Source organism: Eretmochelys imbricata, chromosome 1, assembly GCF_965152235.1.
Source record: "Eretmochelys imbricata isolate rEreImb1 chromosome 1, rEreImb1.hap1, whole genome shotgun sequence".
Taxonomy (NCBI): domain Eukaryota; kingdom Metazoa; phylum Chordata; order Testudines; family Cheloniidae; genus Eretmochelys; species Eretmochelys imbricata.
In genome coordinates, this window is record NC_135572.1 from 293814938 (window position 1) to 293833696 (window position 18759).

At 44.4% G+C, this 18759-nt stretch overlaps 1 protein-coding gene across 5 annotated transcripts in view; it reads right to left on the reverse strand.

The window, feature by feature from the left end:
- CNOT2 (CCR4-NOT transcription complex subunit 2) overlaps positions 1-18759 on the reverse strand; it is a 151990-nt gene that overhangs the window by 44861 nt on the left and 88370 nt on the right. For 3 of the 5 annotated variants that reach the window (XM_077832889.1, XM_077832864.1, XM_077832881.1), the window contains one exon: positions 12060-12116. The exons of the other annotated variants lie outside the window; for them this stretch is intronic. In XM_077832889.1, the coding sequence (XP_077689015.1) occupies positions 12060-12116 (57 nt within the window). The remainder of the gene's footprint in view (positions 1-12059; positions 12117-18759) is intronic. 5 annotated transcript variants of the gene reach the window in all.

Below are 18759 nucleotides of genomic sequence, written 5' to 3' on the forward strand. Positions count from 1 at the left end.
CTAGTTGAAAGCAGCTATCAAATCCCCCCTCATTCTTCTCTTCTGTAGACTAAACAATCCCAGTTCCCTCAGCCTCTCCTCATAAGTCATGTGTTCTAGTCCCCTAATCGTTTTTGTTGCCCTCTGCTGGACTCTTTCCAATTTTTCCACATCCTTCTTGTAGTGTGGGGCCCAAAACCGGACACAGTACTCCAGACGAGGTCTCACCAATGTCGAATAGAGGGGAACGATCACGTCCCTCAATCTGCTGGCAATGCCCCTACTTATACATATATTGGCCTTCTTGGCAACAAGGGCACACTGTTGACTCATATCGAGCTTCTCGTCCACTGTAACCCCTAGGTCCTTTTCTGCAGAACTGCTGCCGAGCCATTCGGTCCCTTGTCTGTAGCGGTGCATTGGATTCTTCCATCCTAAGTGCAGGACTCTGCACTTGTCCTTGTTGAAACTCATCAGATTTTTTTTGGCGCAATCCTCCAATTTGTCTAGGGCCCTCTGTATCCTATCCCTACCCTCCAGCGTATCTACCTCTCCTCCCAGCTTAGTGTCATCTGCAATCTTGCTGAGGGTGCAATCCACACCATCCTCCAGATCATTTATGAAGATATTGAACAAAACCGGCCCCAGGACCGACCCCTGGGGCACTCCACTTGATACCAGCTCCCAACTAGACATGGAGCCATTGATCACTACCCGTTGAGCCCGACAATCTAGCCAACTTTCTATCCACCTTATAGTCCATTCATCCAGCCCATACTACTTTAACTTGCTGGCAAGAATACTGTGGGAGACCGTGTCAAAAGCTTTGCTAAAGTCAAGGAACAACACATCCACCACTTTCCCCTCATCCAGAGAGCCAGTTATCTCATCATAGAAGGCAATTAGATTAGTCAGGCATGACTTGCCCTTGGTGAATCCATGCTGACTGTTCCTGATCACTTTCCTCTCCTCTAAGTGCTTCAGAATTGATTCCTTGAGGACCTGCTCCATGATTTTTCCAGGGACTGAGGTGAGGCTGACTGGCCTGTAATTCCCAGGATCCTCCTTCTTCCCTTTTTTAAAGATGGGCACTACATTAGCCTTTTTCCAGTCATCCAGGACTTCCCCCGATGGCCATGAGTTTTCAAAGTTAATGGCCAATGGCTCTGCAATCACATCCACCAACTCCTTTAGCACTCTCGGATGCAGCGCATCCGGCCCCATGGACTTGTGCTCACCCAGCTTTTCTAAATAGTCCCGAACCACTTCTTTCTCCACAGAGGGCTGGTCACCTCCTCCCCATGCTGTGCTGCCCAGTGCAGTAGTCTGGGAGCTGACCTTGTTCGTGAAGACAGAGGCAAAAAAAGCATTGAGTACATTAGCTTTTTCCACATCCTCTGTCACTAGGTTGCCTCCCTCATTCATTAAGGGGCCCACACTTTCCTTGGCTTTCTTCTTGTTGCTAACATACCTGAAGAAACCCTTCTTGTTACTCTTAACATCTCTTGCTAGCTGCAACTCCAGATGTGATTTGGCCTTCCTAATTTCACTCCTGCATGCCCGAGCAATAGTTTTATACTCTTCCCTGGTCATTTGTCCAATCTTCCACTTCTGGTAAGCTTCTTTTTTGTGTTCAAGATCAGCAAGGATTTCACTGTTAAGTCAAACTGGTCGCCTGCCATATTTACTATTCTTTCTACATTTCGGGATGGTTTGTCTCTGTAACCTCAATAGGATTCTTTAAAATACAGCCAGCTCTCCTGAACTCCTTTCCCCCTCATATTATTCTCCCAGGAGATCCTGCCCATCAGTTCGCTGAGGGAGTCAAAGTCTGCTTTTCTGAAGTCCAGGGTCTGTATTCTGCTGCTCTCCTTTCTTCCCTGTGTCAGGATTCTGGACTCGACCATCTCATGGTCATTGTCTCCCAGGTTCCCATCCACATTAGCTTCCCCTACTAATTCTTCCCTGTTTCTGAGCAGCAGGTCAAGAAGAGCTCTGCCCCTAGTTGGTTCCTCCAGCACTTGCACCAGGAAATTGTCCCCTACGCTTTTCAAAAAACTTCCTGGATTGTCTGTGCACTGCTGTATTGCTCTCCCAGCAGATATCAGGGTGATTTAAGTCTCCCATGAGAATCAGAGCCTGCGATCTAGTAACTTCTGTGAGTTGCCAGAAGAAAGCCTCGTCCACCTCATCCCCTTCCTCATCCTCATCCCCATCTATAGCAGACTCCCACCATGACATCACCCTTGTTGCTCACACTTCTAAACTTAATCCAGAGACACTCAGGTTTTTCTGCAATTTCATACTTGAGCTCTGAACAGTCATACTGCTCCCTTACATACAGTGCAACTCCCTCACCTTTTCTGCCCTGCCTGTCCTTCCTGAACAGTTTATATCCATCCATGACAGTACTCCAGTCACGTGAGTTATCCCACCAAGTCTCTGTTATTCCAATCACGTCATAATTCCTTGACTGTGCCAGGACTCCCAGTTCTCCCTGCTTGTTTCCCAGGCTTCTTCCATTTGTGTGTAGGCACTTGAAATAACTCACTGATCGTCCCTCTCTCTCAGTATGAGGCAGGAGCCCTGCCCTCTTGCCCGCTCCTGCTCGTGCTTCCTCCCAGTATCCCACTTCCCCACTTACCTCAGGGCTTTGGTCTCCTTCCCCCGGTGAACCTAGTTTAAAGTCCTCCTCACTAGGTTAGCCAGCCTGCTTGCGAAGATGCTCTTCCCTCTCTTCGTTAGATGGAGCCCGTCTCTGGCTAGCACTCCTCCTTCTTGGAGCACCATCCCATGGTCAAAGAATCCAAAGCCTTCTCTCCGACACCACCTGCGTAGCCATTCGTTGACCTTCACGATTCGACGGTCTCTACCCAGGCCTTTTCCTTCCACGGGGAGGATGGATGAGAAGACCACATGCGCCTCAAACTCCTTTATCCTTCTTCCCAGAGCCACGTAGTCTGCAGTGATCTGCTCAGGGTCATTCTTGGCAGTATCATTGGTGCCCACCTGAAGAAGCAGGAAGGGGTAGCGATCTGCGGGCTTGATGAGTCTCGGCAGTCTCTCAGTCACACTGTGAATCCTAGCTCCTGGCAAGCAGTAGACTTCTCGGTTTTCTCGGTCAAGGTGGCAGATAGATGACTCAGCCCCCCTGAGGAGAGAGTCCCCGACCACCATCACCTGCCTCCTTCTCTTAGGAGTGGTGGTCGTGGAACCCCCAACCCTAGGACAGTGCATCTCATGCCTTCCAATCTTGTTCCCTTCCCTCAGATGTATCATCTAGTCCACCCTCCGCATTAGTACCTGTGGAGAGAACATGAAAACGGTTACTTACCTGTATCTGCGTTGCTGGTACATGGATGCTCCCCTTTCTTCTTCTGGAGGTCACATGCTGCCAAATGCTGTCACTTGCAGTAAGAAGGAACAGAGAAGGCGGCGGCTCGGCAGGGACCTATATACACTGCCACGAAGGTGTCATTCCATAGCTGACCCAACGGGCACCGCTAGGGGAAAAAACCTTCCAGCGATCGTGCATGCGCTGCACGCACACCTACTGCAATGCACATGAGCCATCTCTCAAAGGAGTAGTTCTTGGATTCCTTTGCCTTCATTACTCAAAGGCCTTCCCCCAAGCCTTCATTACCCAAAACAATGGAATATAAGATTACTACTACTAAATACTTGGTTGAAAACTACTCATCTCTGTTAAGGTACATGCAACAAGCAAGCCTCAATGACCCCATCCAAGATAAATTAGCTGTTTTTGTGTCATACCATTTTCTTATTTGGAAAGTGAGTGAACTGGATGGAGAGTGTACACTATCCTAGCTTTTATTATTTCCTTCTCTTTTTGTTTTCCTTGTGGTAACTGAAAACTCATCTGCTTCTAGCTGATCTCTGAGTCAGGGACCATTTGATCTGGATTCAATATGGAGGGCAAATCATTTATTACTTAAACCATTCATAATTCACTGAGAGAAAAATAGTAAGAGAATTTTCTGGTAATAAGGATGCCTTGGAATAGGGTGACCAGATGTCCCGATATTTAGTCCTTTGTCCTGCGTCCCGACCAATGTACGATTGGCACGCCAGTTGTCCCGATAATCAGGTAAGGAGGTGAGCAGGAAGGGTGAGTAGGCGAGTAGGGGCAGGGAGGTGGGGGGGGGGGGAAGAGGTGAATGGCAGGGTGGGGCGAGCCAGCAGCAGGCTGGCCGGCTGGGTGAAGAGGCGAGCCAGTGGGACTGAGGAGTGAGCGGCCGGCAGGCGAGGCGGGAGAGGATGAAGAGGCCAACGGCTGGCAGGCGAGGGTGAGCCAGCAGCAGGCCGGGGGAGGGGGGGTGCAAGGGAAGGAAAGAGGCGAGCAGCAGGGTGGGACGAGCCAGCGGCTGGCCAGCAGGTGGGCAGGGTGAAGAGGTGAGCTGGCAGGCAGGGGAGGGGGAGTGAGCAGCCAGGGGGCGGGCGAGGGTGAGGAGGCAAGTGAGCAGCGGGCGAGGAGGCAAGTGAGCAGCGGGCAGGTGAGGGTGGAGTGGTGAGCCGAGGGGGGCAGCAAGTGGCGAGCCAGCAGCAGGGGGGAGGGGGGAGGAGATGAGTGGCGAGCCAGCGGCAGACGGGGTGTGTGTGTGTGAGTGAGTGAGTGAAGAGGTGAGCAGCACGCGGGGAAAAGAGGCGAGCCACGAGCCAGCGGCGCACAGAGGTTTTTGGGGTGGGCATGGAGGTTTCTGGCAGGGGAGTGAGTGAGGAGGCGGCGAGCGGTGGGTGGGGGACTGATGAGAGATGCAGCAAGCCAGTGGCAGGCCAGGACATGAGGAGGGGTGTGGTGGCGGTGCTGAGCGGGGAGGGGGCGGGACCTGAGGCAGAGTGGGAGCGGACTGTGGGCGGGACCTACGGCATGCCAATATGTCCCGATATTACTGTTGTGATCTGGTCACCCTACCTTGGAAACAACAATTCAGAGTTGCTAATCCAGAAAAAAATTGTTTCAATCTACTATTACTGTGATTTCGACAAAGTTTGAAGTCCAACATAGCATACAAACAATACATATTCTCTTTGTGATTTTGAAAGGGTATATATGAAGAAAAACGAAGAGTCCAGTGGCACCTTAAAGACTAACATTTATTTGGGCATAAGCTTTCGGGGGTAAAAAACCCCTAGCACTGCTCTTCTACTTGCGCTACATTGATGACATTTTCATCATATGGACCCATGGGAAGGAGACTCTTGAAGAATTCCATCTGGATTTCAACAATTTCCACCCCACCATCAACCTCAGCCTGCACCAGTCCACACAAGAGATCCACTTCTGGACACTACAGTACAAATAAGTGATGGTCACATAACCACCACCCTATACCGGAAATCTACTGACCACTACACTTACCTACATGCCTGCAGCTTCCATCCAGGACACATCACACAATCCACTGTCTACAGCAGGGGCTGGAAAACTTTTTGGCCTGAGGGCCACATCAGGTTTCCAAAATTGTATGGAGGGCCAGTTAGGGGAGGCTGGGTCTCCCCAAACAGCCAGGAGTGGCCCGGCCCCGGCCTCCTATCCGACCGCGCCGCTTCTCGCCCCCTGACAGCTCCCCTGGGACTCCTGCCCAATCCACCACCCCCTGCTCCCTGTCCCCTGACCATCCCTGGACCCTCCACCCCTGACTGCCCTCTGCTGCCTCATCCAACGCCCCCCCTTATTCCTGACTGCCCCCCCCAGGACCCCTGCCCCATCCAATCCCCCTATTCCCCGCCTTCTGACCACCCCGACCCCTATCCCCCCTGCCCTCTAGCCAACCCCCCGTCCCCTTACCCCTCTCTGCCTAGAGCACCGGGTCAGGCCGCGGCTCTGCAACTGCGCTGCCAGAGTGTTGCACCAGCGGCGCAGAGCGCTGAGGCTGTAGGGGAGGGGATGGGGACTAGCCTCGTGGGCCAGGAGCTCAGGGGCTAGGCAGGAGGGTCCTGCGGGCTGGATGTGGCCCGCAGGCTGTAGTTTGCCCACCTCTGCTCTACAGCCAAGCCATTTGTCCCTCAGACAGAGACAAACACCGACAAGATCTTTATCAAGCACTCTTAAAACTGCAATACCCACCTGGGGAAGTGAGGAAACAGATTGACAGAGTGAGACTGGTACCCAGAAATCACCTACAGGACAAGCCCAACAAGGAAAACAACAGAACACCACTGGGCATCATGTACTGCCACCAGCTAAAACCTCTGCAGCACATCATCAACGATCTACAACCTATCCTGGAAAACGATCCCTTACTCTCACAGACCTTGGTAGGCAGGACAGTCCTCGCTTACAGACAGCCCCCAAACCTGAAGCAAATACTCACCAGCAACTACACACCACACAACAGAAACACTAACCCAGGAACCAAACCCTGTAACAAACCCCTTTGCCTACTCTGTCCCCACATCTACTCTAGCAACACCATCAGAGGACTCAACCATACCAGCCACACCATCAGGGGCTCATTCACCTGCACATCTACTAATGTGATATATGCCATCCTGTGCCAGCAATGCCCCTCTGCCATGTACATTGGTCAAACCAGACAGTCTCTACGTAAAAGAATAAATGGATGCAAATCAGACATCAGGAATGGTAACATAAAAAAGCCAGTAGGAGAACACTTCGATCTCCGTGGACATTCAATAACAGATTTAAAAGTAGCCATCCTTCAACAACAAAAAAAACCCTTCAAAAACAGACTTCGAAGAGAAAATGCAGAGCTACAATTCATTTACAAACTTAACACCATTAATTTGGGCTTGAGGAGGGACTGGGAGGAGGTGGCTCAGGACAAAAGCAATTTTCTCTCTCTTGGTACCGCCACCTCCTCATCAAATCATTGGGAGTGGACCACATCCACCCTGACTGAATTGGCCTTGTCAACACTGGTTCTCCACTTGTAAGGTAACTCCATTCTCTTCATGTGCCAGTGTATATGTATTTATGCCTGTATCTGTAATTTTCACGGTTATGCATTTGAAGAAGTGGGTCTTTTACCCATGAAAGCTTAGGCCCAAATGAATCTGTTAGTCTTTAAGGTGCCACCGGATTCCTCGTTTTTGTTGATACAGACTAACACGGTTACCCCTCATATATGGGGAGAATCTCAAAAAGATATCAGAGTGACTATGGGCTTGGCTACACTTGAGAGTTACAGCCAATAAAGGAGCCCCGGGCACACTAGCTCACTACCCGTCCACACTGGCAAGGCACGTAGAGCACTCTGACTCCACGGCTACAGCGCTGCTGGTACTTCACTTTGGCAAGTGGAATAACGTTTGCTGTGCCCTCGCTGGAGTGCCGCAGTGCCAGTGCGAACGAGGTGTTGCTTTATTGCTCTCTGACCAGCCTCCGGAAAATGTCCCATAATCTCCTTAAGTCAAGTGGCCACTCTTGTCATTGTTTGGAATCGCTGCAGGAATGCGGAAATGCCCTTTGAAAGCGCCGTTTCTGACAGCCGGCTGCTTATCTGCTCTGAGACAAAGCAATCATTAGTGTGGAATGCTGTGAGAGAGAGCGAGAGAGAGAGGCACGGGCGGGAAGGGGGTCTGCTGCTGTATGAACTTACAAGACAGCATGCTGACATGCTCTCAGCCCCCCAAAAACCTACTCTCTCCCCCCACATACACACAACACACTCCCTGTCACACCCCACCCCACTTGAAAAGCACACTGCAGCCACTTGAATGCTGGGATAGCTGCGCATAATGCACCACTCCCAATGCCGCTGCAAGCGCTGCAAATGTGGCCACACCAGTGCGCTTGAAGCTGTCAGTGTGGACAGACTGCAACGCTTTCCCTACTGTGCTCTCCGAAGGCTCGTTTAACTCAAAGCGCTCTACATCGGCAAGTGTAGCCATGCCCTAGGATATTATTTAAATTCACTGCAAGTAGCACTGGATTAACTCACATGATCCTGCTAGTATTGAAACTCTGGCCTCCTAAAATAGAGAGACTGAAAGGACTTCAGTACCCTGGATACCCAAGGAGAAAATTTTCCTAGATTATGTATCAGTGATGCTTTAGAAGAGGAAGAGTTTTGTGTGTGCAAATACTGTTATGTTGGACAAGTTTCTTTCTTACTGACCCTCTGACAAGGATGTAAACAGTAAATTTAATTAGAAATTCTGAAGTGATGGCTTTTGCTAGTGAGAGAAACAGATGGTATCTTGGTACACCTGCATGGTAGAAAGAACTCTGATAGTGTGACATTTTTGACCAAGCTATGCATGAAGTAGAAATGGGACAATGAGCGTGTGGCCAGGAAGATGAGTGAAGATGGTATTAAGTCATATTTGTGACTCCTTTATTCTTAGGCCAGCCAAGGCCTTGCCTGGGCCCCATATGTAAATTAAAGTAGCCCTATCTACTTGCAGCCATGAAGGACTGGTTCCAGTAGCTAAGAGCAGCTGGAACACAGAGATGGTCTAACCACACCACACCACACCACCTTTCCATCATCCCTACTTCTTATACTAGGGGATGTGGTAATGAGTGGCGTAGATCTCTACACCACTCAGGTATTTATATACAGTACTGGAGGAACACACTGGTGATCAGAGCCAATTCATTTAAAGCCCCTTTGCACTACTGAACAGGCATAATGGTGCCACAGCACAATAAAGAATCAAGCACTGTATTTCTAATGTGGACTTCAAGTCTCAGTCCCAGCTAATACATTCTTTACTTGTCTAAAGTGATTTAATTTTGAACTGTTTATGTACCTATACTGATTACCATTTTGTTGTTGTGTAGGCACCTGTTTTAGATGTCGGCTTTTGAATGGCAATGTGTGATTTAAGTATAAGGAAAATTGGGTGGTAACCACTTGCAAACGTTAAAATTTAATGACAGCCACTATATATTGATGGTCAGGAGAGTATAGCAATTTTTTTTAAAACAGTAGGATTAAATTAAAGATTGTTTAATATGGCATCCTAAGTATGTACTATTAGGAAATACAGGAGGCTTAATACTCTGTATTTTACCTAAATTTCAGGTGAGCTGGAAAGGCACATGAGGCGTGATTTATTAGTTTACCATGAAGGGTACATTGGATATCTAATGTATTTGATTTTGTTGTTAAACTCATTTGCATTTTACAGCAATATTTAACCTTAGGCTGAAGGATTATCATCCGTATTATAGTAACAGCTTGAGACCCCAATCAGGAAGCTATTGTTCCAGACAATATGTTTAATAATAAATAATAATTTTTAAAACAGCAGCAAAGAACAGACAATAGTATAGCCAACCTGATTACTGTCATGGATTACTTTGTGGAATGCCTTGGAATAATTCAGAGAAAATAAAAAAAAAGAGTACAAATAAACTAATTTTCTCTCATATACATAGGCGTTCACTGATCTGCATACTGTGGGTGATTGGAAAAGTGGGTGATTGACCTGATGGAAGAGCCAATTCCTAGGGAAAATATCAAATACAAGGCTACTTTTCTCTTATAGGAATTGACAAAAATACACAGTTGACCTAATTCACATACTTTAATTTTATTGTTTGCAAAATTTAAAATAAAAGGCAACAGGACCAAAGACTGCAACAACTGAGGTGAGAAAGTCACTCTTGTGCTGCTTGGGTAAGGAGTTGCAAATCTTAAGTGGCCACAATGCAAGTCTTATCACACAAAACTCTTATCACCCCAAAACAGTTGTGAGGTCCAACAACACTCCTCACAGATTCTAGACTTAGATATAAGAAGGAACTGCAACAAACATTCTAACAAGAAACAACTGACTGGGTAACTGAACTGGTTTCTATTATATATGCCTTCATTATCTTCAGATTGGTTTATTGCAATGCAGTTTATCTAGGCTTGATAATATCAGCCCTGAAAAAGTTGCATGCACATTCATTTGAAGTTCCTCAGAAGTTTGTGAAATAATTATGCTCTAAAGCTCCCGCAGCAAAGCTGAAGCTGTTTTCCTAGATGGAAGGAGTGGGCAGGTCTACGCTACCGGTTAAGTTGATCTAACTTGCGTTGCTGGGGGGGGGGGGGGGGGGCGGGAAGAGGGTGCTTTTTCACACCCCTGAGCCACAAAAGTTGTGTGTGGTCCACACTGGTGCTATGTCGGCGAGAGACACTCCCACCAACGCAGCTTATGCTTCTCCCCCAGGTGGAGTAATTATGCCGACGGGAGAGCGGTCTCCCTTTGGCATAGCGCATCTTCACCAGATGTAGCGCTGTAGTGTAGACTTGCCCCGTGTAAGCTGTGGTCAATGAAGTGCTGCCTCAGTCCAGTACAGTGAACCTAAACTCAGAGGAAGAAGTAGGAAAAAAGAGCCTAAACTGCCTCAAATCTTGTAGAATGAGCAAATTTAAATCCACAAATAATATCCAGACCAATGGATAACTAAACATATGAGAAAGGATGATAATTATCATCTGAGTCAGATATGTACACCAAACACAGGACAATCATTCTGTACCTGTGTTACTTTGTTTCTGTTATTTATCCAGCACAACAGGTACCATTTGAATGACCTAAGTAGATGAATCACAGTTTTAAAGGGAGACAACACTATGTTGACCATTTAACAAAATTAGAAGTCAAGCCAACAAATAAACTAGATCTCTCATATTATTCTGGTTTATCTTTCATTTTATTAATAATTCTCCTTTTATATTAATGTAATTTAAAATAGACCACCGCAAAATCTCCCACAAAATTAGGTTTTATAACAAGCATTTACAAAATGTAAGACCAATAAAACCATTTCTCTAAGTTATTAAAGTTCCAATTAAGAGTTTAAAATAAACATTTACAGTGAAGTATTTGCAATAGTCAAAATATTTATAAGCACTGAGAATTTGAAGTGAAAATAACTATCAACTTCATTATTTAACTTGAGGAAATGTAAGAAATAAACTGCCTAAATAGTGAAAAACAAACTGATTTTTATAATTCCTTCAGTTTTAATAATTTAAGGTGTAAGTGATATCATTAACAAGTTTGTTGTTTTTTTTTTAAAGTTTAGCATCACTTTAAAACTCATATATACAATACTAAGGTATACAATATGAATTATTAATCAGACAAGAGATTACTAGAAAATTTGTAATTAGGTATTATGGAAGACGCCATGAGTGATTAAGACTAAACTGATAAAACAGACATTTTAATCAGATTAAGAGACTGGCTGCAGTTTATTAATAGATGAATACTGAAGGTGAAAGAATGAACATTAAACACGTAAATACACTACTAACACAATGCGATACATTCACTATATACTCAAAGAGCCATTTATAATACAGAAGCATGGAAGAGGAGCATGATTGCATGCATGCAATGGAGTCTGGTCCAAAGAACCACTTGAAATTTTAGTACTCATTTGCATTCACCAATTATCTTATACTGTTGGTTTAAAAACAGGTGTGTTAGACATAGCTTTATAGTAAAGAATAGAAACAATTTTGCGGTATATTGAAAGACTTTCATAATGGCTTAACTCTCTTGTAATTAGGCTTGGCAGAATTCAATTTTTATCTTTCTATGATTTCAACAGATATACTGATGTTTCTATTAACCTTTTTTAGATTTTTATCAAATAGATGTTCACAGTTGTGCAGAACTATGGGTTAAACTTTTTTCTTCTATTTTTATCCATTTAAATTTTCACAATTCTGGGAAATTATGAGGAGGGGAGTTAGACAATTATTTAATGACTGTAGATATATGCAATTCAAAAAGTTAAAGTTTTAAAACCATTGAAAACACAAATTGCCATCATCACATGTCAGAATATACATAGTAAATATCCTTAAATAGAACTCTGAAGTTCTCAAGCAGCACTTTTCTTAATTTGCTGATCTGTATATTTCTATTCTTACAGATGAAAAGATTTTTTCATTGGTTTGTGTGTTTACAGTGAAAGACCTTTACAGATAAAAATCTAATCCTTCCAAGCCTACTTATAACCTATGTTAAACAAAAATTCGTAAATCAGTAGTTTGCTGATAGTTATAATTCTACCATGAGAAACTGATTTTTCTCCATTTCCTTTACTATATACATTCCAGTTTGTTTAAAAAAAAAAAAATTACCTGTAATTTCTTAAAATGTGACTCAGAGATGCATTTTACTTCCTCCCTCTCTGCAAACTGAAGGACAATATAAAGTACAAAACATGAATACCTGTTTTCCTCTCTAGCCAAGTAACACTGGTTTATGTTTACATGCCCAAACTAGATAGGTCAAAAGCAGATATCTCATAGGTAATAAATATAGGTAATACAGTATAAATTCCAAACGCTTGGCTCTCCCATCATGCAGTATACATTTATTATGAAAGCAATTATTTTTTAAGTTGTAGCAACTGTTTGATAAACATATTATAAATTGTTACAATGTTGCCACATGTTTTTAACATTATACAATGGATGTTTATATTTGGTCAAGGTAGTTAAGTCCAAAGCAGACGGCAAAGAGATCTCACAAAACTGGGTGACTGGGCAACAACACAGCAGATGAAATTCAAATGTTGATAAATGCAAAGTAATGCACATTGGAAAACATAATCCCAACTATACATACAAAATGATGGGGTCTAAACTACCTGTTACCACTGAAAGAGATCTTGGAGTCATTGTGGATAGTTTTCTGATAACATCTGCTCAATGTTCAGCGGTAGTCAAAAAAGGTAACAACGTTAGGAACCATTAGGAAAAAGTGATAGACAAGACAGAAAATATCATAATGCTGCTATATAAACCCATAGTACGCCCACGTCTTGAATATCGCATACAGATCTGGTCGTCCCATCTCAAAAAATATATATATTGGGATTGGAAAAGGTAAAGAGAGGACAACAAAAATGATTATGGGTATAGAACAGCTTCCATATGAGGCCAAAACTAGAACAGGATTTTAAAAAGAACCTGGTAAGTTCCTGGCAGATAAGTCCATCAGTGGCTATTAGTCAGAATGGACAGGGATGCAATACCATGCTCTGAGTGTCCCTAGCCTCTGTTTGCCAGACACTGGGAGTGCACTTGATTGCCTGTTCTGTTCATTCCCTCTGAAGTACGCCAGCATCGGCCAGTCAGAAGACAGAATATTGGGCTAGGTCAGTGGCTCTCAAACTTTTGTACTGGTGACCCCTTTCACATAGCAAGCCTCTGAGTGTGACCCCCCCCCATATAAATTAAAAACACTTTTTAATATGTTTAACACCATTATAAATGCTGGAGGCAAAGCAGGGTTTGGGGTGGAGGCTGACACCTTGCAACCCCCCATGTAATAACCTCATGACCCCCTAGGGGTCACGACCCTCAGTTTGAGAACCTCTGGGCTAGGTGGACCACTGGTCTGACCCAGTATGGCTGTTCTTATATCCAGCAAGAAATTTCCTCAGACTGTTGTCAAATGATAGCAATGCTCCTTTTCTTCATCTCTTAAAATGTCAATAAAAAGCTTTTTCACCTACAATGAGGTGAATGAAGAGTCTCTCTGATCTCTCACACAGGACAGCAGGCTTCCATCTCCACTGCTTTCTTCATTAGCAATATCATCAGCTATTGCAGGGAAATGGCACTTAAGGTCTGAGTTTTGTATAGTAAGCAGGGGAAATGATTTTGACACAATTTTATTTTAAAATATATTTTTAAGGTTTATGAAAATACACGTCTCCTATTAACATTAAACCTATCATGCTAATCTGATTTTTGCCAGAGATGAACTTTCCACTTTATTCAAATGGATCAAGGCTAGTCATCCATTACTAAATAATTATTTTATCATCTAAATTAATGCTACTAAAACACCCCGTCCTAACCCCACTGTACCTAGTTCCTTGTAATATCAGAGGATTCCATGGGCATGCTTTTGACACACAGCCCTGAATGTAATATCTGAAGTTAAACAGTGAATCTGTCAAATTTTTAGCTAAAAGCCTCTCAAACATTAACTAAAGACATTTAAGCAAAAGTTTCTCAAGGAAACAATACACTGTTTTATTCATTATCCCAGCAAGTTGCAGCAGAAGGCAGAGATGTCAAACTCTAAGGCTAAACACTATATTCAGCAGCCTGAAAAAAAAACGGTCTCCTAAAGACGTACTACACAAAAGCCAGTAAGAGTTTCTATCTCCAACCGAGACCTAATATTTGTAATGGATAAAACTTTAAAAATACCAAAATAACTTGTGTTAGAGTACTGCATGTAGCAACAAAATAAAAACATTAACAAATGGAAGATAAGGAATTAAAAATTACTAAGATGATAAATATTTATAATAGAGCTTTGAAAGCATAAACATCTATAAGTGATAGTCATTATTACAAATATGGACCCCCAAATCTGAATGGGGTCTGTAAGTGCCCCTGCAATACCAATAGTAAAAAAAGAAAAAACCCTACAACCCCCAAGCCATCCTGTTCCCAACCAAACACTGTCTTTTGATCTCAAAGCAGAATGGCAAAACACAAAAATAAAAGCAAATACATTTGAAGGGTACTAAAACTCAGTAAAAGAAGAAAAAGCAGACTTCTGTTGCATACTTCTTTCAACATCCAAAATATAGCAATACAAAATGGTGGGCTGAACTCCTATCTTTAAATGACAGCAACTCTACATGATCAGGTGGTGTGATGACAACCTCAAACAGCATTTTGCCTCTCAAGATATTACAAGCAAAAGCTTCCAATCAAAGGTATTTACAGTTCAAAATCTTTCTAAGGCCGCTTGCAACAACCTAAAAGTGTGTGGTAGGGAACATTTTCAAAGCTCTGAGACTCCTACTATCACATCAGCAAGAAATTTTTCCTTATCAGATGATGTATGCCAGATGTGGCCTTCCCCCCTCGCCTTCCTTCTGTAATGCAGCTCCTATCCCCATGCAAGAAAACCTTCTGTCAATTTCTCATGAGTCGCTTTTGAAAAAATGAATTTGATGGTCAGAACAAAACATCAAGCCTTGAGAAGATGAAGCCTGGAAACTATAGAAGAATTCAGATTTTCCAAACAAGACAAATCTAGTGAACTAATCCAAAGATAATGCTGATGTCACTGATTTTCTTTGTTCTGTAGCCTATTTTGTCAGTCAAAGGACTGGGAGAGAAAACCAAACACCAAATCATGGAAAAAGCATTTACTGCAAAAACTAATTCACAAAACACGATAGTCTCTCTTTTGTCATTACAGATGCAGACTGACGGAAATAGATTTGTCTGTGAGAAGTGAAATTATTTGCGGTTGAATGGTTATGTTATGGGATGCAATCCAGACCAGTGAAAAGTTGTGTCACTGTTTACCTCAAGTGCATCACAATGCCTTGATTTTGTGGGTGTCGCAGACAGAGAGCTACAGTAGCAAGGCACTGAGGGTTAGAGGTGACAACTTCATCCATTCTCGTCTGTAAGCCAACATGTAATTAGAACATCAGCCAGTATATTTTTCCTCCTCAGAAGAGAACAGAGCTCAGAAGAATAAGATACTTTTCTGACCAAAGCTCACAAAATAATTGGATTCAGAATGATCACCCGTTTGGATGCAGTAGTCACATTGTCAATTCAAATTAGAATCACTTTTGTTTCAAGCAGAATTCTGAGTTGTCAAAAGAAGATCAAGATGCTTGAAGCGCTATAAAAATGTATATTCAATTCCTTTGCCAAAGACAATAGTCTACCTTGAGTCACATGTTGACTCTTGTCCAGTGCAATCCATAGCAACAGCATTTATGGGTGTTTTACTCATAGCTGTTCCATTCACCTCAAAAGCACAGGAGTGTCGCTGATGACAGGTGAAATGAGTGAAGATCTACACACTCCAAGCCATGAACACCCAATATGGAAGAAGAGAAGGATTAGATGACTGGAGTGGAGTCTGATCTATGAAACCACTGCACTATACATGAAGTCAACAGACACAGTGAATTAAGACTGTCCAGGTTCTGGGTGGGCAGGTGAGTCACTGAACTACATATGGAATTCTTCCACAACAGAAGATCTCAACTCTGGTTATCTAGAACTGAACTTCCTAGTGAGAATCTAAGTAGACTCTGATATATCCTTTTTCTACACTACAGAGTTTTGTCAACAAAGGAGGTGTACACACTGCAACGCACCTTCCATCAACAAACTCTCCTGCTTTGCTGACAAAATAACACCATCTTGACAAAAGGCATAGAGCTTTTTGCAGCAACGTTATATCGACAAAGTGTGAGAGTAGACATCATGCTTGGTTATGTTCCAATAAATGGCCTACAGGAGGTGTCCCACAATGCCCAGCCTGACCACTCTGGTCAGCAGTTCGAACTCCGCTGCCCTGCACAAAGGTACACAGACGTCTGCCCTTCCCCCTTTAATGGCCTGGGAATTTTTGAAATTCCACTTCCTGTTTATTCGGAGTGGACACTTCACATCGCATCTTCCCATCTGACCAGGGCGGCTCCACACAGCAAACGCTCTCCGCTTGGAGCACACCTGAGTTGTTGGATCTGCTGGCACTGTGGAGAGAAGAGGCTGTGCAGTTCCAGCTCCGCTCCAGCTATAGAACTCCGATACCTATGGTCAGATTTCTCGTGGCATGATGGATAAAGGCTATGAACAGGACAGGCATCAGTGCCGTGCACAGATAAAAATAGCTGAGGCAGGTGTACCAGAAAGCAAGGGAGTCAAACTGTCGCCCTGATGCTGCACCAAAGACCTGCCACTTCTATAAAGGAGCTGGATGCCATCCTCAGTGGAGACCCCACTGCCACCGCCAAGAGCCCTGTGGATACTTCGGCAGGGCTGGAGTCAGTGGACTCAACCCCAAGGACGAAGTCATGGACAAGGAGGTCGAGTTGGAGGACAATGTGAAGCACACAGCAGGATCGTCCAGTGGTGAGGCAAAGCAGGACCTCTTTTCCACTCCGGAGGGATCTCGCCTGTCCCAGCAGTCCATCTCTGGCATGCATGATGCAGGACAGGAGAGCTCTGATCAGTTGAGTTGATGCTGCTCAGTTATATGAGGCAGAGTTGTCCTTTGCTTTGCATATTCTTGAAGTGGGTGAAGGAATAGAAATGTAAACGACTAGCTGTGTTTGTGTGTGCTTCACATTCCCTGCTGTGCAGCTAAACAGTGCGGCAGAACAGTGTGTTAATGCACACACAGATTTTACAGGAATCCTGCAGAGAGATCTCTAGGAAAAACTTTTCTGCAGATACTCGCCAAGGCTCTGCCGAAGGTTCCATGGCAGAGCCGCTTTGTTCCTTCCCCTGTTGTAGTAAACTTTCCCATGCCAATCAGCAACCACTTACGCAGGGACCAAAGCAGTACACAGGCGAGCAGCTTAGGGACCCGATCTGAAGCCGCACGGATGAAGGAGATGCACTCTTGCATCCTTGCTTACCATCAGGGGTGAGATATCAGCTTCAATGGCCCCCGTCTGTGGAAAATGGTGGCAACGTTTACAATATTGTTCCAAGTTGCCTGCAGTGTTACCCTTAAAAAACCACCTAGACTCTTTGCCCCATCTTGAGCACCCCTTTTCCTCCCCCCCAGGCCGAACTCACCATGTTTAGGGCATTCGCTGAGCTGTGTGCTTGCTAAGGGACAGTGAGAAACTGATTCATTTAAAAATGCACATCTTTTACTACAATGATTCGATGCTAGGAGTGCATTAAATCATGCTTCTGTTTATTGTTCCTTGTTCTTCTGCAGATATGGCCTTCAGGGGAACCTCCCTACACACCGGCAGATAAGGAAGTGACCAAGGAGGAGCAAGGACGACATGTTTCGAGAGGTGCTCCAACCCCCAGAGGCCAAAAAACAAGAACATAGGGTGTGGAGAGAAACTTTAAAAGAAAATTATAAAACAGGCAGGACAGAAAGGAGAGCCAGGAGTGAATTTTAATGGGGCAGGTGGAGATGATCAGAGTGATGGAGGAGCAAATGGAGATGTTGAAGTCCCTAATCACGCTGCAGGCAGAATACATGCATGCTCCCCTTCTCTTCCCCTCCCACAAACCGATATAGAACTGTTTTCAAGTCCTCCCCAGACTCCTCCCACACATTCCTTGCAACTTCCAAGAACGTCTCAGTACCCCATTCATGCCACCACTTCGGACAACTTCCAAAACGATAGCTGGACTAACACACAGCTGTAAGAGCCTATGCTGCCTTTCACTGTTATCTCCCTTCCCACAAAGCCTTGTGTGTGTGTTATTAATTGGTATTTAATAAAAACACTCTCTGAAACACTCTTTCGTTGTCTCCTACATATGGTGGTTGCTGCTGGAATTAATACAATGGCAATTTGATCATTTGCTGACTACAGGAACCATCAAAATTTCCATGCAAGGTGGCAAGTTACCAAAGCATGGCAGAGTGCTGTATAGAAAGACACATTACTGTTGCTCTTTGTCAAAATGGTGCCTCAAAGCCTCCATGATTCGAATAGCACCCCCTTGTGCCCCTCTAATAGCCCTGGTATCTAGCTGCTCAAAATCAGTTGCCAGGCAATCGACCTCCATGCTCCACTCCAGAGGAAACTTTTCACCCTTGGCCTCACAAATATTATGGAGCACACAGTAGGTTGCTATGGACATGGGAATATTTTCCTCATTTAAATTTAATCTGCCATAAAGGCAGGGCCAGCATGTTGTTTAATCTGCCAAAGGCATGTTCTATGGTCATTCTGCACCTGCTCAGCCTATTGTTGAAGCGCTCCTTGCTGCTGTCCAGGTTTCCCATGCGAGGCTTCATGAGTCATGGGAGTAAGGGGTATGCTGGGTCTCTCAGAATCACTATGGGCATTTCAAC